The sequence below is a fragment of the Mus caroli genome, unplaced genomic scaffold (assembly GCF_978045245.1).
Source record: "Mus caroli unplaced genomic scaffold, Mus_caroli_1 scaffold_2, whole genome shotgun sequence".
NCBI lineage: Eukaryota > Metazoa > Chordata > Mammalia > Rodentia > Muridae > Mus > Mus caroli.
In genome coordinates, this window is record NW_028227257.1 from 44,601,781 (window position 1) to 44,621,443 (window position 19,663).

Genomic DNA, 19,663 nt, shown 5'->3' on the forward strand with positions numbered 1-19,663 from the left:
TCTTTTTCCTTTTCTTTGATTTTCCTTCATTAAAATTTATTTTTTCCAGTCAAATCTGGCTTTCTTTTCCTCCCCCTAGTTTCCATGGTAATGGCTTGCAGACACTTGGGCTATGAGGCAATGGCAGTGAGCTCTGTGTTACTTACCCACTGTCTGGAAGTTGAGCGCCACCATCTGACAGCCAGCATTCCAGAAGAGTTGAGGCATGTAGTTGGATGAATCCACACGTGTTCCCTTGGGATATATCCTGCTAAGTTGCATCTTGTTGTATCTGGACCATCATGTTAAGTAGTGAATACAATTTCAGAGTTATCTATTATATTCTATTATGCTACTTTCTTATCTCTCACTGGGGAAACGAAGTAGATATTAATGATCTCATGGAATCGATGGGTGAGATATGCACAGAATGAGTTACTAGAATATATGTATTCTTAGAAACCGTATTGCTTCTGGGAAACCTGTGGATACCACAGACTGGGACAGCAAGAACGACTTGTGTCAAAGTCTGTGATTGCACAGTAATAGCTGAAGTTGTAGTGACAACAGGATGGTACTGTGTGGCAGTAGTAGACAGTGCAAATCCTGAAGCTGTTTGTGAATGCTCTTCCCTCTTTTTCTTTACATTCTCTGTGAATGCTATTTGCCAAGACTATGGCAGTCCTTATGATTGATGATGTAAATAGAACACAGAAATCTCTGACCCTGTTTCACATTTTAGCTGTTTCCATCCTAATAACCTTGTAGCCACTGAACACTGCTCTATCTTGATAACATGATGGACTTGCTCTTATGAAGGAAGCAAGGCTGAAGTTGGTGCAACACTAATTCGGGTCTTAACATTAAAACTTGTTGGCCATATGATCTTGTGTAAGTTAATTCACCTTTCTGTTCTCAGTTTCCTGAGCATTACAGTAACTGAACAATTCCTTTGTCACAGGATTCCTTGGAGAATTAAGGAAGAGGAAAGAATATCACTAGTATGACTTTAAGTGTAGAGTTTACATTTGTTGCCTCTTCTCTCACTGGTGAGTGTGTGTGTATGTGTGTGTGTGTGTGTGTGTGTGTGTGTGTATGAATGTGTACAGGTGCACATTTATGTTTAAGGTTATACAGGAGGTCAACCTTGGATGTTACCCCTTGGTTTTATGAGCCAGGGTCTCTCACAGGCCTACAGCTTGCCCAAGTAGGCTAGATTATCTGGCCACTAAGCCACAGGGATTCTTCTGTCCCTACCCTACTGCAATTATAAATGTAAGTCACCATACCCAGCTTTCTAAAAACATGAGCCCTGAGCTCAAATTCAAGCCTTCATGCTTGACTAAGCTATATTCTCAGATACACTGATGAGATGTAAAGGAATTTTATTCTAGGAATTATGTCATGAAATAGATCTCTTTAGGGTAGTAACATTAATTTATGAAAGGTAAGATGTAGACTTCTTTGATTTTCATTCATAGGAAATAACATAAAACTAGAAACCACCATTAACATAATTTACATTTATATCATTATGATCATTGTTTCCATTCCTTTTTAATTGAATATAAGTTGCATGTATGTAAGATGCTCATCCAGGTTTATGGCTATGCATACATACAATTGTTATCATTATTCATACATATTTATAAACCTAGAGAGCATACCTAGACAAGTGTATTAAGTATATACACTTGTGTTACATATATTGTACCCAATCAAATAGCAAATTGTAATGTTAGTAGAGTTACCTCTGTTTAAAGATGAGTAAAATAAAAATTAAGCAAATTGCCAAAGAACTCAGAGTCAGAGGTTGATGGCTTGAGGAAGCGTTGTAGCCAGGACCTCTGCTATCCTAAAGCCAGTTTGTCTCTCTATAGACCAGGCTACCACATTGTGACACCTGAGACTTGGGCTGTAGATGGAATCCATTCTATTCATCTCTCTTATCAAACAAACAAACAAACAAACAAACAAACCATGAATTAAACAGGTGAGTTCAGCAGTCATTCATCAAATCAAGGATACTCTACAAATTCCACAGGAGACTTTGTAAGTTGTTCAAGTCCTTTGGTTTCCACGAAGGAAGACATTTCAAAGCTTTTATTTCTTTCTGAGTTCAACAACAACAAACAGGGCAAGATATAAAATTCAGTATTATAAATGATAATACTCTAAAGGAAATAAACAAATGTTCAGTGACTTAGAAGGTAGGAACTGCATAGTAATGCATAGTAAGACTTTTATAGATAAACCATTTACTAGCAGTAAAAGTTGAGTCTTGCAAATTTCCTCTTCAAGTATTCATAGCTAGGGTGAGAAAGACTGATGGTTTTGTAGGGCATGAATGAATTAATTAACAGGTGTAATATGACAAGGAAATGGTCTTGTTCTAAATCCCTCCAGCTTGGCTTCTTGGGGTATCTGCCGAAGGTGCTGTGGGGATGTCCCTGCTGACACTGCATGTTATTTATGTCATACTGCTAACTCTTAAAGTCACAGCTAGTGTGGCATCAGAATTAGATCTGTGAAAGGAGGGCAGTCCTTGGAGAAGTTGGGAGTCTGTGAGCCTTGTTTTCATGGTAGATGACAACAAACAGCCAAAGAGGTGAGTGTGTCAGAGAACTTGGCATTCTTGACTACCTGCTTGTTAGGAAAACATGCTGAAGTGGACTTTAAGCCTCAAGAGGGGCAGGGGCAAAACAAAGTGACCTCAGTTTAGAAAGACTGATCTTGTTAGTGACTATGCCCTGCACTCAGGCATGTGTTCACATAGTCAGGAAACAGCTCTACATTTTGAAAGCTGATGATCATTGGGATGTTTGTCTGTCTTTTCCTCTCTCACTTTCAAAACATGAACCATATTCTCTCCTCCTGATCCATCTGTCCATTGCCCACTCACCTAATTTACTTTCCAGAAACCCCAAATCCTTTATTTTTGGTTCATTGTTAATTTACTTTCATGCAACTAATTATTTTAATCAGGACTTTTAATTAAAATTAAGTCTTTAGGATGGATAAAATACGATCAATGAGATTTCTAGTGTGATGAAGTGAGAGAAACCAGAGGAGAAGGTGTTTAAATGTCCACAGCATCACTGGGTTCCCCAGAATATCCAGTCCTCACCACTCTGCCTGGAAGTGCCTCTAGGACCTCTTTGCACAGCAGAACCATAGAAAGTGAAGCTAAATGGCAGGAAATCCACTCCATTAGGATGCTTACATTGAACCGCTTCAGGGAACAAGAATTGGCAATTATGGTATCAGAAAATGCTCATCTTTATGTATGAGCTACAGTGAAATTTAAGTTCCTTTCCTTAGCCAGACGCCAAGTGCTACTAAGCAACTCAGAGCAGAAGTGCATAAATATAAATAATGATGCCACATAGAAGCTTAAAGTTGGTATATCTGCATTTTTTAAAATGAGGCTGTTGTATTTCACCAGAATTTCAGTTAAGCAGCTAGGACACCTAGAGGAGCCTCTTTGTTCTGATATTATCTTACCGTATATGAATGTGTATAGTATGTATGTGTATGTGTATATGTGGCACTTCCATAAAAGGGTTTTCCCCTACTAGGTAACAGAAAAATGACTTTTTAAAAAAATTTAATATGGATCCATAGTTAGGTGAAGGGAAAACTAAGAGTGATATGAATTGAGTCACCAAGTCACATAGTCACCTAGTCACATAAGTACATGATATGAGCTGGACAAATGGAACCCGGGTGGGTTGGTTCTATTTTGAGGTATCAAGCTTGTCCAAGTTGTTCCTGCTTCCCTTCTGTCATGCTTGGATGGTTAACATTATCACCATCTCACTAGTGATCCCATGGGGGTTGTAGCAAGACAAAGAGAAATGTGAAATTCTCGATCAGTTGGACAATATCTTTCCAGTATCCAAATATGTGGCGGAATATCATGTAATATTATCATATGCTTTTCTAATGTATTAAATATAATTATATCTTTGAAGTGTTAAAGTAGTTATTTTTCTGTAATATTAAGATGTGCAATCCAGGCAAATATCCAAGATGTCCAGAACAGAACACTCCTAACAAATTCTGATTACTTCCTGTTTATACACTACACTAGAGATTTTTCTGCAGGAAGTCTTACTTTTTGAAATTTCAAAGGACTCAAACTTGACAGGCTGAATATAGTTCACCAGGTTAGACATCTCTTCTGTGGCCATGGCTTCACTGCCAGCAGTCCCCTGGAAGCAAAAGTAAAAAATAATAAACATTTTCAGAGTCAGCCTTACACTATGCAGGGTTAGCTTCTCAGGAAAATGGAGTAGAAAATCCTTTCCTTCTGAAGAGAACTTCATAGATATCTACCTCGGGGAGGGATGCAAGGCAGGCCAGTCCTCATCACAAACACCCGGTGGCGCATATGTTTTAGAGTTTGAAATTTGTAGTGTTTGCAGTGTTTGTTTAAATATAATAGATACTTTGGGGACAAGACCTAAGTCTAACCAAAAAATTCACTGAAAACTCACTGGCATGTTATACTCGCTGCTTAATTTTTTTCTAATGCTGAGTATTGAAACCAGTACATTACAATTTTTTAAAAAATCATGGTGTAGAATTTTCCATGTGGAGTGTCAGCTCAGCCTTTCAAAGTTTTGATGTTTTGGGCACTTTAGACTCTAGATTTCCTTCTTCTTCTTTTTTGTTTTTGTTTGTTTCTTTGTTTGTTTTTTTCGAGACAGGGTCTCTCTGTATAGCCCTGGCTGTCCTGGAACTCACTTTGTAGACCAGGCTGGCCTCAAACTCAGAAATCCGCCTGCCTCTGCCTCCCAAGTGCTGGGATTAAAGGTGTGTGCCACCACGCCCAGCTCTAGATTTTCAGATTATGAATGCTCACTGTATGGCTATTTTATGAATGTGAGAGATGGCAGGGTGGTTATCAACCTGTGAGTTGCAACACCTTTGTGGTCAACTGACCTTTTCACAGGGGTCACCTAAGAGCATCAGAAAATGCAGATATTTACATTAAGATTCATAAGAGTAGCAAAATTATAGTTATGAAGTAGTACCAAAAATAATTTTATGGTTGGGGGTTGCCACATGATCAACTGTATAAAAGGGTCATTGCATTAAGAACATTGAGATGCATTGTTTTATAGGGATGGAGGGACTCAGCCCTCTTCTGATACACCAGGTATCAGGAATGAAAATCTGTGTTAATAAGGTGATGCCCACAGGATCTGCTGTCCTGTATAGCAGAGAGCACAGAGGAAGTCTACAGTCAGTAAATAAAGAACTCATTTGACAGTAACGGTTATCATGTAGGTAAACACTGTATGACCTGAAAAAGAGATAATTAAACAAAGGTGCCTTGTGTAAGGAGAGTTGGGCTCTGCAAACAATTCCTCTAGTTTGTGGTAAACATTCCCCCTCCGTCATTGGTTCCTGTGTGTAAAGGTGTGCTGTATGGCAGCAGTGTAGCGGCTTAGGTCCCAGAACAAAACCATCTGATATTAAATCCAAAGCCTGCTGGTCAGAAGCTGCTCCACTATGGACAAGTAAATTACCTGCTGTTTAATCACCTGCAAAATTAGAAACGTAAATCAGCCCTATAGCATGTCAAGTTTTATAATTATTACAAGTAGGATTAAAAAAACTGGGTGTGGTAGTGCTTGCCTTTAATCCCAGCTCTAGGAGATAGAGGCAGGCGGACAGATCTCTGAGTTTGAGTCTGGTCTACAAATCGAGTTATAGGACAGCCAGGGTTACACAGAGAAAACCTTGTCTCAAAAAAGAGGGTGTTGGGGGAGGAAAGAAGAAAGAAAGGGGGAGGAGTGAGCTTGGAACTGTGCCTGGCAAATAGTGAGATCTTACATTAATTTAGATGCTATCTGCAATTACATATGCTATAATATGAGTTTTAATAAAGGAAACCCGTAGTCCTTACTTGCACAAGACTGGCCTCTAGAGATGGGTCTAATATTTTCTCATTTTTTAGTTTAGCAGAGAAAAATGCATAGAGATGAGGTTTCTTTGTAAAAACTCTAGGAGAAATATTCTGGTTAAATGCCAACTGGGAAATACTCATTTAAAAATAGACAATTCTGGAATGATCCAAGTGTACCCTGAAGCCACTCTCAGACAGATGGAGCCTCAGTTATTACAGCAGTGCCCGTCTTGGAAATCAAGAGGAAATTTAGTGGGGACATAAAAAGCATATTTTAAACTAAGCTGGACACCGTGTTTCAGAGGTGTGGTTTCAGCTACATGGAGGCTGAGATGAAGAGACTGCTTTACTCCTGGAGTTTGAGACCATCCTAGGCTACCCAGTGAGACTCATTCATAAGGAAAAGGATGCCAAATAAGAATAGTTTATTAAGCTGGGCAGTCGTAGTACACACATTTAAACCCAGCACTTAGGAGGCAGAGGCAGGTAGAGTTTCAAGCCAACCTCGCTCTACAGAGCTAGTTCTGGGACAGTCAGGGCTGCACAGAGAAATCCTGTCTCAAAATCAAACAACCAAACAACCAACCAACCAACCAACCAACCAAACAATAAAATGCTTATTGATCTACCTGTAGTTAATACAAATCGGTGCTCCAAGCATTCTAGATATTGAAGCAGGAGGATTTTAAGTTTGAGGCTAGCCTGAGCTACAAAGTTAAGTCAGGTCAGACGGGGCTGCCTAATGATAGCATCCTGTCACATAACCAAGTTAGCAAACAGCTCAGTAAGCAAATGAATATTTTAAAACCGAAGAAGAGTTACTTTTGTTTACTATAAGGGCTGCCAGTACAGAGCCAAAGACTCTAGGAACATATTTCAATGCAGAGACAGTATAAGTTTTGTGATATTGAGTGAAAGAAAATCCTTCAGTCCTCATTGAACTATCGCTGATTTGTTTGAGTTCTGGGCAATTATTACTTTGAGCTGGCAGCATCCTTTGGAGAGCTAATATCAACACATCATTTTGGTTGATACAAAATCAAGACAGTGGAATCACTGTCACATTTCTGAACACTCCTGCAAACCCTATACTCTCTCTGGATTTCAGACCATTGGACAAATCATTTAATTGCCTGGGGAGGGCGGGGAAATGGAGTTGGCAATCCAATGTCCTGTGGTTATTTCTTTTGCCCACTAGATGGCAGAAGAGAATCGTAAGCTATCCGTAACCCACCTCATCCATGGAAGACTTTTTACAGTCATCGTCGTCGTCATCGTCATCACTCTCTGTATCTGCTTCCCCTGTCAAATTTTAATCACAGTTCACAATTTCAGTATTTGAAAGTTCAAAGAATTCGCAAAAGCACACTGCCAACTTTGTTCAGGGCATGCACTCGGAAGGCTGACATTCTGCTTCTTTTAAAGTTATTGCTGTTTTCTTTCCCCAAAGATTTACATTTTCTTAGTAACAGAGACTTAACTTGACATTTAGACGAAATTTCTCTCTGTGCTTCTTACTATAATGTACATGTTCTCTCGTGGATGTCAATCTCCATGACCGTAACAGAGACAAACCCTGCTTTCATTTGTTTTTCTGTCCAGTCCTCAGTCATGCCCCTTTGAAGTAACCCTTGGCCAGCACACTGCTCAGGGACTCAGGGACCAACCTTCTCCAATAAAAGGACTTCACAGAAGTTGAAGAAGAAGTTTATGAATGAAATAAGGAACTGCGGGGAAATGGTAGCCCACACAAAGTCTTGAGAACTGCCAAGTGCAGGTCAATCATAATACCTAAATAATCCACAGTCATAAACATGACACCATTCTTCAGCTCTAAGAATGTGAGAGCCTGAGACAGTGGATAACTACAGTGTCTTGTGAACTCACAGTAGCTGTGACAGCCAGACAAAAATCTAAACATGGGGAAGGGAGGGGAGCATGAAGTATCCCCCTTAAAGGAGGAGCTATTGGCAATTAATAACTTCTGGAAGACAGACAGTCTGTTTTCTATAAGAGTTTAATCCCCTGGTAAGTTTATCGTGTTCCAGCAGAAGGCTGCACATGCAAGAATATTTGAGCAGCACAAATTGGTACTGAAGAATTTAAAACAAACAAAGAAATGGAACACCCCGGTGGAAGGATGGAGAAAGGAGAGTGGATCTGGGAATTGTTGGGGGTAAGCACTATTTTGTAGGGAATTCTCACGGAACCAGTAAAGATTTTTTTAAATGATATCATTCTTTTTTTTAAAGGGCAAGATGAAATAATCTCTTGCAAGAAGAAAAACATTGAAAAGCAATAAAAATAGAAAATTAAGCTTTAAAATCACTACACTTAAAAATCTATGTTAATCTGACTTATTTTAGCGTCACATTTAGCCAGTCATTTCAATTGGTTGATTCTACCCTTCAGCCTAGATGGATAATTTATTCAAAATATCCATATTAGTATTAAGTACTAAATTCCCCTATACTTCAAACTCTTTCAATCGTGTAAAAATATTTTCAAGGGAAAAGGAAAGCAGCCACAGTTGGTTTTCTTTCAATCACCCTCCCCTCCTTCAGTTTTTTCCACTGCAATAACACAAATATTCCAGTAGATGGCAGGATGAGCTCATTGCTGAGGCAGCACTGGCTGCCTGGTACCTGCTCCCAGAGGAGCCTTCTAAAAAGCTGGCCACACTCTGCAGCATGGATGACACAGTGCCCACAGCACTGCCTTCCAAGAAGCAAGTCTGTGTTTTCATGTGAGGGACAGAGGTCAATCAATTACTGGATGGTAGTGAGGAAAGTAGGCACCAAACATCTGTAGAGGAGAAAGACTTCTGTGACCAATAGCTGTGGCCGGCCTGTTACAAAGGGCCACAGAAGTCCTTAATGGTGCTGACTTAATAATTATCCGAACCCAATATACTTGCATAAAAATGCACCCTGCTATATAACAGATGCGTTGTTTTAGGAGGTTGCTACTTAATACTTCATATTCATTTTATTTCCTGAAGTACTTCTTTGTATTATTATTGTTTTTAATGAAGGATGTGTTCTTTAATCAAGCAACATGAAAAGATGATTGCTGGAACATTCTACAAAATGATTCATGTAACAAAACAATTGTCCAATCACCATTTCAAAGACATGTTCAGGCTGTATCTTGGGTTGTGTGAGGAAGAAAAAGACTTTGTCTGCCTCTACTGTGAAAGCAAATACCTGTTTTTTTCTCCTTTGGCAAGCTTAACAAATAAAAAAACCATACTGATCTGTCTTTTATGTATTAAGTCACCACAGAGGCTGTACATACTTAAGGGGCTTCTCTTATAAGACTTTGAGAGGACCCTGGAGAAATCTATTTGAACCATAAAAAATAATACCCTTTTAAAAAGCAACACTAACTACACCCAAAAGTGGTATCTTACTTGACCCTCGTTCATTCTGGAAAGTGTGCTGGCTAAGGGTTGGCTCCCAGAAGAGGCATCCAGGCAACAGACTGACTTAGCTTTAAAATAAGATCCATGTTATGTGTTTGTTCCTGGTACTGGGAACATCCACAAACCAAATGATAAATTATCAGGACTCTTTATTCCAGGGCCTACTTACATATTAAAGACTCCAAAACTACATGGCAATAAATACCAATTGCACACTACCTACTCCCAGCTAGCTTAGGGAACCTACAGAATTGCTAACAGATTGCTGCTTTTTCTCTGTATTAAGCAATTGTGTTCACTGCCTGTAGAAATCATTATTATTAGAGTTATGTATCTGGTTAATGGGAGAGAGAAATGGGATTAGATAAAAGCAGATGGCGCAAATACCCACAAGCACCCACGTGCAAAGGAAGGCACATAGGGACAGGTTGGAAAGGAAGAGACTCCTGATGATCGATCATCCTTACATCATACTGAGAAAAAATTTTCAAAAGGAAATCAGAATGATGTCATGACATTTGAAAAAAAAAAAACACCTTATCTGTGAACCATGGAGGGGAATAGACCTTCTGAGAGACTTATATACACTGTCTGCACCTTAGGGTGTCAATTTAAATAATAAGAGCAGTTGACAAGTGAGATAGACAATAAGACAAAAGGTAAACCAGGCCTAGTCAGGGCTTGCAGGTGTGACATGCTCAGCTGAGAGGTAGGACACTTGCCTAGTCTGTGAAAGGTCAGAGCACAGTAGAGGCTCAAACAAGACAGACCCAAATCCCCAACCAGACAAGCAAGCAAGCAACCAACTAAGCTGGCCACGCTCATGTTCTGATTGCCCCACTTTATATTTTAACATTCCAATTGTTTAAAAATCTTTTAATTTATGTGTGATAGGCATGGGAAAATGCATGACATATGAGCAATACATGGATTTTCAAAAAATAAAGAAAATAGACTGGTTCGGAAGTCTGGTCCAGAGTCCAGAAGAAACCAGGTTTCCGTCTAGTTCTGTCTAAGGCTAGCGGTTACCCTGACTTCTGACAGCTCATCTTGGTTTTGTTTGCTTTTATACTCATGCAGATGGCGCTAGGTAATAACTACTTTTTTTTTTTTTTCTGGCTACTGTGTTCACAGTCAGTTATGCTTCTGTGGATAGCTGTAAATCGCCCTCATTGTATACATTATTCCTTTGTATGACTAAACCATGATTTGCAATCAGCTGATGGATTGCTTGCTGCCAGTGTTTGGATATTTTTAATAATATTGCTTATAGCAATTTTTCCATCTCTTGATAAATTCACTACCCATTTCTTGTTAGCTCTCTCCCTAGGAATAGAACTGGGCAGGGGAAGTGCATGTGTTTAGCTTTGGTTGATATATTAAGTATCTTTATTCTGTCTTTCCATTCCCCTTTTCCTTTCCTGGCTTTCTTCCTCTATCCTCCTGTCCTCTGTTCTCTCTCCATCTCTCTTTCTCTCTCTCTCTCTCTCTCTCTCTCTCTCTCTCTCTCTCTCTCTCTCTGTGTGTGTGTCTCTGTCTCCCTCTGTCTCTCTCTGTCTCTCTCTGTCTCTGTATCTCTGCAATTGTCAGGATTCTGGGTAAGGGGGAATAAATTAGGCTCAATGGCAAAGAACCCAAAGAAATCCAATGGCCTTTGAATTTGTTTCAAACTAATGTGAAAGAAAAAAAAATGCCAATCCCTTTCATAAACAATACAAGTCATTTGTCACTTCACTCTTTTTTTTTTTAAGTGCTCTATAACACATGGGAGAACTACAAAGCCCAGAACCCATCAACGATTGCATTAGAAGTCTGACAATCTCTTGTCTTCCCTTCTGCTGATGTGGTCGATGATGAAGTTTAGAAGCAAGACTCTGCTGTAAAGCAGATTTGCCTCATGTGAAAGCCAGTGTAATACCTACCCAAAGATGAGCTGACTCCTTATCTGACATCAGGCTGAGGCAGGAGACTGCCTTGAACTCTCTCAGTGGGCCTAACCGATAGCTTGAGGCTATGAGCTGACAACAGTTTCAAGTGGTGGCCAGAGAGTAAAGTGACCACAGAGGAAGGACTATAGAGATACAACAACATGACTAGCTTGGAAGCTGGAGGGAGGGGGACCTGTGAGCTGGTGGGTGTGAGTGACCTCTAGGACTTGAAAAATCACAGAAAAATCCTTCCTAAGAGCTTCCCGAAAGTAACTCAGCCTGACTGACACCTTTGGTTTATTCTAGAAGCTTTCTCAGGAACCTTTGACCTACAGAACTTGTGGTTAAGAGTGTCATCGAAAAGCAACACAAGATAAACCATCCAAAAATCGAAAGCTGAAAGCTGAAAGCCCTTCTAGGCCCATTTCATAGCAGCAGATCTGAGAATCCACCCATCCTGAGCCTGGCAGCCCCTCACCAGCTCCTGGAGATGAAGGCTCGAACACGCTGGAGGAGTCGCTGTAGGTGTTGGAAGCCTGCTCAGACAGCTTCTTTTTACCACTTCCCTCTGACGACTTGTGCGACTTCTTCTTGTTTTTCACCAAGATTTTATACATTAAATCCATAGGGCTTGGAAGAGGTACCCCAGATTCCAGCTATTTAAAAGAAAGCACAGCCTTTAAAAATACTGTCCTTCCTTCCAGGAAGGCCTCTCTAAGCCCACTGCTTTGGATAGCACAGCCTCTAGATTAGCATCTACTATATTCAACATAGCTCATGAAAGCATTCTAATTGTGCCCTGCATTTTTTTTTTAATAAAAGATGCTTTTAAATGACCTAACTCATTTTCCACAATGAAACTACAAAAAAATGAGGCCACGGAAATGTACAGGTAGAGTTAACGGTCTGACCTTGGACTCTCAGGCATTTTCTGATGGGCCCTGCAAGTCCAATCATTTTACTGCAGATACATAAATCATCTCTGACTTGAGTCTTTGGGAAAAGGCCAGACATTGGACAGAAAGAATTGTTAAAGCTGGGTAAAAGTTTCCAAATAAGTCACTGTTTCAGACAAAGTGTTAGGGACAGCAACATCTTGCGTTGGTTTCGGGTGGGCTTTGAGCATTAGCCAAATCAGACATAATTTCAGATTTTCCTCTTGCCCCTAGACCTGAGCTGTCTTACTGATCCTTACTTCACGGTTGCAAGTTTGTCCATATACTGGGAAATCAATTTCCCATGAGAAGGTTATAAGTTACTATATCAGGGAGCATGTGCAAGACACAAGACAGGCTTATTTTTAGAGAGGCCTTTGAAGTCCCACAAGCTGGCCCCTCTATCCTTTGCTTGCCATGAGTCTGGGGACCAGTATGAACTCACTTGAAAATATGCAGATACTGGGCCAAAGTGTCCAGGAAGAAGCGGTTACTTTAGGTTCTGGCTGGTCTTTGCCTTTATGAACAGGGATGGGGCTGCTACCCATCCTCTGGGCAGGGTCCTCTTACTCAGGAGTCCCAGGGAGATGAAGAGAAGATCTTCCCTTGTTCTAAGCTGGGCCCCCTTGAGGACCTGAGCCTGGGACCTGGAGTTCGTATGCTCAATGTCTTATGTAGTTTCAAGCATAGAGAGCCAGGCTTCTACTGCTCTAGGCTTAAGAAGCTAAAGATGTATGGTGATATGGTGACAGGCTTTCAGTCTGAGCTTTAGCCACCAGTAGTCTGGAACTGGGCAGCTGTCATTATCCTCTGCTTCCTGCAGCAGTGATCAGCAGCAAGGCTTGTGCTCTATCTCCTGAAAGAGCTTAGGGTGTAAGGACCCCAAGCTCCTAAAATCCTAGTATTATAGGTCTCTATCCTGGGAACTTAAGGCTTAGCTTTCTTTGTAACGGTTTCTATTAAATACGGCCCAGTTTCCCTTTCCTGTTCTTTACAGTTCATTATTCTTCTAGCACCTTTGTTCCTGACCTTGGTCTCTGTTTAGAATCCCAGTGTCATTCCTCTGATGCTACTCTGCTGCTGCTCCTACCAGCTCCTCTTCCTATCCCTAGTTCAGCCTTAAGAGAACAGCAGGCTAGAGAATTGTCTTATGGACTGCTCATGCTGCAACACCAGGGGGCAGCACCGAAGGCCATCTCTCTGTGGAGTCACAGCTAAACAGATTGCTTCCATTCTACAGTGGTGAAGGGGGCGTGGCAGGTGTGTCCAGAAACCCATTGCATTGCAGAATCCCCACAGCAATTAAGTACTGTGCTTGTGCTAACCACAAATTTCTGCTGGGCCACCAGGAACTGTGCTCCCCTCTGCCTTGGGTGAATATGGCTGTTCAGAGGTCGCTGAGGCTGGTGATGGGGAGAAGTCTGGTGCCTGCTGTTTAACACAGAGGTAGCTAGAATCATGCTACATGGAGCTGGAGTTTTGCTTTGGCAGCAAGAAGCTGCAGTTGCAGAAAAGCTCCCTCAAGGCAGGCATATAATGTTCAGGGCTGTCAGGCTGCCATAAGGGCAGGCCAGCTGGCTGCTAACAAGGGGCTGCTTGGCCGACAATCCTCTGTTCAAGCAGCCAGACACCCTGGGCAGGGCTCTCACAACTGTCCATTAGGGAATCAGATTTACTCAGCTCCCCAATATCTTGTTTAAAGGAAAAATAAGCAATAAGGGAGAGGCTTAAATATTATTTAGTGACTATTTACTCTTTGCTGGATACCCATGGGGAGAGTTGGGGCATTTCATCGGTTCATGGATGCAACTGAAGTTGAGTGTTTTCTCAAAGGTAAATGTAGGTGGTGGACAGCAGGTGGCAGAAACAGGCTTAGGAACCAGTATTGCCACATTTTGCATTTACTTCCAAAGGGTGTGACAAAGATCCATTGCGGGGTGAGGGGAGGTGGTGGTATTTACAAGAGTGCTATCTCCTCTTGGACTATCTTTTATGAGCTGACTCTCATTGCTGAGGACTTTGTAATCTCGACTGACAACTGAAACATTCTCTCCTAGAGGGAAAGAGGGAGGCTGATGATGTTCTGGAAGTAAGGGAAGTAAACAAATCTCACACACTTAGGAAGTTCCTGAAACCTACAAGCTTCTCAAGGCCTCTTTCCCCAATTATACCAGCAGTATGGACTGCTTGGGGTGGGGTGGGGTGTGAATCGGGAGAGGACTGTTCAACCGGTCTAGCTGCTGGCTTGTCAGGCAGGGAGCACCAGGGATGTAGAATTCATGAGTTGATGCCCATGCTGAAGTGGGCTTTTGGATTATGTAGTTACCTATGAGTTATTCACACCACTGTCAACAACCTTTCATCTAAATTCCTGTAAGTAACCCCCTGGCACCAAATTAGACTTTGGTGGAGTTACTACTTTGGCTTGTCCTCAGTAACTTATTTGGGGGTAAACAGACATTTGTTCACAAACACTAATGGTGTCACTTTGAGCAGAGGAGGGATAAGTTTGGATAAAGAAAAGGAAACAGACACATATTTTCTGACACCAGTCAGCTCAGATCTCGCTGATCATATATCTACAGAGAGGACATATCTCCCCAGCTGTAACTAATAAATGTTCTCCTTCAAGGGAGCAGAGCACAGCTACTTACTGGGTATTTTTCCAGTGGTTCCATAAGGAGGGCATCACCAAAGATTAATCGGCAATACTCGGCCATCTTGGCTTGTTGCTTCGGGCTAAGAGCAAAAAGAAAGAAATTATGGGGTTTATTCAGAGAGGTGTCCTTTGTATTATTAGCATAGAAAGAAGTCAGTCAGAATCAGTTTCCATTGTTATGAAACTCTTTCCTACACATCACAAGTACCCACACACTCACACACGGGCAGGATGCAGGGTGGCTGTGCGGGGCTATTTTTAAGGTCACCATACACAACCCAGACAAGGACATAACACATCATTTCCCTGTCTCCAGATTCATGAGATTTCTAGAGTTAAAAACTTTGTTCCTCGCCAGGGCCAAAAAAATGGGAATGGGTGTGTAGGGAAGTGGGGGGGAGGGTATGGGGGACTTTTGGGATAGCATTGGAAATGTAATTGAGGAAAATACGTAATAAAAAAATTAAAAATTAAAAAAAAAAACTTTGTTCCTTTTGTTAGATTGCCTGGTTCTATGTCAACTGCAAGGCTCCTGGGGTTGGAATATTTTAGTGGCTCCATGTAAATTCTTGGATAAAATGTATCACAGCAACAGAAAGCAGAAACTGATTATTTATAAGGAATAAAGAGGGGAAAGAAGAGTGAGAAAGAAAGAGAGGAGAATAGATGGAGAGAGGGAGCTTCATATGTCTAGGAAACCATGCACAAGTGTGTGTGTGTGTGTGTGTGTGTGTGTGTGTGTGTGTGTGTGAGCACGCACAAGCACACGGGGGATGCTGGAAGGATACAGCAGGGTTGGCAAAGGCTGTCTCCAACTCTTTTCTTCCCTGTGCTTTGAGACATGGCCTCACTGTGCAGTCTAGGGTGGCCTGATGGTTGAGAACGCCCTGCCTCAATATCCTAGGTGACAGGATGACAGGCATACACAAACCTCTATGCTCAGATTTGCTTGTCAGCAACTTTTCTGTGCAGAAAGAGTAGAGCAACGCAGGTAGTAACCCAGGTGGCTGCCAGGAGGAAACTGGTCTGACAGGAGCTAGAGTTCAGGGTTTTCTGAGGTGAGCTTCTAGCTCTGAACTGCTTTGAAACTGTACAAGGAGAAGGATTTTAACTGCTTTTGGATCCTTTGAGGACAAAGGATGCTGAGAAGATACAACAGAGTAACAGTTGCAAACACCTTTGAAGAACTACACAAGCGAGAGGTATATAAAGTGATCTCATGGAGAGGAGACGCCTGGTCTGCGGCTAGCCCAGAAACTGTACCTCCAGCCCTTGTAAAGATGCTGTTAGAGGGAACATCTGAATGCTTTCAGCACTCCTGTTTCCCTTGACCTTTTCAGATGCAATTAAAAACCCAGTTTTCTCATCCTGTGCAATGATAAACATCATTACACAGTACTCAGTGCTGCTGGGTTGGGTTTACGATCTACAAACTGAGGGTCCGAACGTCCCCTGGTTATATTGCAATGACAAGCAAAAAAAAAAAAAAGTAGTAAAGAGAAGACTAGTAACCATGATGCAAATGATGGTGCTTTACCCTAAATCATAAAGATTAGAGGCTGTAATTTGTATTTTGACTCCTTCCCTGAAGGGGAAGCCTGGAACACACTGTGTTTTCTGGGAAGGGGCACTTAGACTGAAGCTCTGCTTCAGTGCAGGAGGAAAGTGCTCATTATAGCTGTCTCTAACAAAAATGAATTGTGTGCTCTATGGTCAGGTGAGCTTTTGGGGTTCATGTGTCAACTCTCAAAGTTATTATCTTCTTGGAACTGCAGGGAAGTTAAAGGAAAGATTCCAAGAATTTGCAAAGCCCAACGCACCAACTTGAGATCTTTCTCCAGAGACAAAATCTTCTTATGTAACTAAAGCTTACTTCACACTGTGTATCCCAGGCTGGCTTCAAACTTGCAATCCTCCTGCCTCCGCTGGGATCATGTCCACAGCAAAGCCTTACACTTCTACGCTGTTCCTGTCTTTCTTGAGCAGGACTTTACTGCATGGTTTACATAGCCCTAAGAGAAGAGGACGACGACTCTCAGAAGAGTGAGAAAGGGATGACCAACCCTTGACTGAATCCTGAATCATATGGGAGGTTGCACTTTAAGGGCAATTCATTAGAAACTATATAGATGGGACCTTTGGGGCAGGCAGGGAGCAGTTGATGGGGTAGATGACTTTTGTCAGTGGTAACTTACACAGGAAGTCTGCCAGGTCAGCCTGCTCTTGGCTGCAGCCGAGAACAGTGCATCTGTGCTGGGCACTGTTCTAGGCTGCATTAAAGAACACGGGAACAACACAGAGAGCCTGCATTTTGAGCAAAGCTGTGGGGTAATCCTGATAAGAGCAACTAGTGAGCCACACACGTATGCCATTCTGATCACCTGGAGCATCAGTAAACTGCAGACTCATACTTAGAATCTATAGGGCAAACATGCAGGTATTTCTAAGAAGTCCCCAGAGAACATATGCTGTTGGTCTGAGAATGGCTTTGTGAAAGAAGTCTGTGTGAATACAAGGAGAGGAAGATGTAGGTATCCAAGAAATAAGTGAAATGTGAAATTCACTAACCAGGTTGTTCATGTTTTCAATAAACACAAGTGTTCTTTTAATAGAACAGGAAGCAAAGTGAGCACACACACACACACACACACACACGCACACACACACACATGGAAAACAAAGAGACTTTAATTGTAGGTCAGACCCACAGAAATAAATGACATTAAGAATGCAGTTAATGAATAAAGCCATGCCAAAGTTTTTAAAGTATCAACATCAGCCACCATGGTAATTAAAATTAAAGGGACAAAATTCACAAATATATTATGTGCTTCAAGCCACAGCAGATATTTCTAAACATATTAAAGCATCCACAAAGCATCTGCCAAATAGGTCAGTTTTCTGACAGAGAATGTACCCCACTGCATGAAGTAAAATCCTATAGGATAAACTAAGCCAATATCCTTTTTGGATCTTGTCAAAAACTCAGTTTGTAGTAAAGGCAAGATTAGAAGTCACTTCAGTCAAACTCAATATAAGATTCTTTCCTAGAAAATGCTAGTTCAAAAATCAAATGGAACCTTTCAACACTAACCAGCCTTCCTTCCTTCCTTCCTTCCTTCCTTCCTTCCTTCCTTCCTTCCTTCCTTCCTTCCTTCCTTCCTTCCTTTTTCTTCTCCTCTTTGTCTTATTGTCTGTGGTAGAGGTGGTTTTATTAGCATGAGCGTGGGCATGCGTGCGTGCATGTATGTATGCACGTGCACTGAGAATCATGTGTACTACTACACGGTGGGCATTTGGAGATCAGAAGACAGTTTTTGTACAGTTGCTTCTTTCCAAGCATCTTTTGAGGGTTGTGAGAACTGAAGTCAGGTTTCCTTATGAGTCAGGACCATCATTCATTGAGCCATCTTGCTCTCAGGAAGTGGGGGTTCTTTAAAATAGTAATTCTAATTTAGGGAGGTGGGAAGCATCTCTCTGGGGATCCTTGGAAACAGGAGGGGAGGGAATCACTAAGTGCAGCACCCTCCACTACCCGTTGGTAGGTGACGTGAAATGTTCGAAGAGAAAAGAGTGAAGTCTGGATTTCTTCCATTTTTTTCCCCAGTAAGGTGTGTTTGTTTGTTTGTTTGTTTGGTCCTTTGTGGGTCAAATCAGTAGGAAGCAGAGTTCTGGGCCTGGCCTGTTGCAGACACAGCAGAGAGGACCCTGAAGTGGTTTACCAGAAACACAAAGCAGCCTCAGATATGTGGAGGGTGTGGTGCTAGGTCTCTATGTGGAGGGTTCTGAAGGTTCATCTGATGTGGGTGACGAAGAGCTTGCTAGGGTCTGAGGAGTGATGTTGAATTAGGTGAGGTGATCCCCAGGTCAAATATAGGGTTCTAATGGAAGTCCACTGCTTCTGCGGAGTGTGTGATATTCCTCTTGGGAAGGCTTTTGGCAGAGCTACTTGGCTATGTGGAGGTGAAGGAGAGAGCCGTGAAACAACTTGCTCTCACATCAGAAGTCAGCGCTTCCAATCTGTGCTGCCATAATATTATCGTAATTGTGCATCCTGGGAACATTATTTTTCCGGGTTTGTTTTGTTTTATCATCATGTGTGAATTATGGATGAACTTGTGACAGCTACATTTATTTACCAAGAAAATGAATCATTCTGGTGCTATAGCCTCTTTGCTTTTGTGCAGGGTAGGAATTAGGTTTTGTGTCCAGTTTGGATCTCCATGTAATTAGAGTAGAAAATTGCAAACCATATTCTGTGTTGGGATCACTGGCACACTGTGGTGAACACTGGCTGACAGTTGCCTTGTAGATCTCTGGCTGTCCTGATTCCATGTCTTAGAAATTTTTGATACTTACTTTTGTTTAGGTGTGTGTGTGTGTGTGTGTGTTGGTTGGTTCATATTCTGTATTCTAAGGCCAGGCTAGCTTGGTTTGAATCACACCTCAGCTGCATAGCCTCAAGCATGCTAAATGTTCACTTAGGATTCAGGTTCTTTATCTGAAAGACAAGGATAACCCTGTTCCTTTGGTGAACAATAGGGTTTATAGCAAGTGTTGCACAAACAGGTAACATATAGGGAACAGAGTTTGGTACAAAATACATATTCAGTAAATGTAACCTTTTCTATGGTGTGGTGATTATGGGTGTGGCCTCTCTGCCTACTTCAAGGGAGAGTTTACTTTGTAGCAGGTGAGACAATGCAAAATGGAACAGCATTTCTTGATTTTTGTCTGCTTTAAGTAGACATACTTCTTTAAGAAAATAACACTGCTGGATGCCTGTTATCAAAGAAAATATAAGCAAGGCACTGTCCACAA

The 19,663-nt window shown here is 41.5% G+C and overlaps 1 protein-coding gene across 2 annotated transcripts in view; it reads right to left on the reverse strand.

Annotated features, from left to right (window-relative positions):
- Plcb1 (phospholipase C beta 1) overlaps window positions 1-19,663 on the reverse strand; it is a 694,761-nt gene that overhangs the window by 145,591 nt on the left and 529,507 nt on the right. For both annotated transcript variants that reach the window (XM_085833870.1, XM_085833871.1), the window contains exons 13-18: window positions 14,838-14,922; window positions 11,727-11,904; window positions 7,131-7,198; window positions 4,097-4,193; window positions 2,008-2,092; window positions 147-271 (exon numbers count right to left, since the gene is read on the reverse strand). In XM_085833870.1, coding sequence (XP_085689996.1) covers window positions 147-271; window positions 2,008-2,092; window positions 4,097-4,193; window positions 7,131-7,198; window positions 11,727-11,904; window positions 14,838-14,922 — 638 coding nt within the window. The remainder of the gene's footprint in view (window positions 1-146; window positions 272-2,007; window positions 2,093-4,096; window positions 4,194-7,130; window positions 7,199-11,726; window positions 11,905-14,837; window positions 14,923-19,663) is intronic.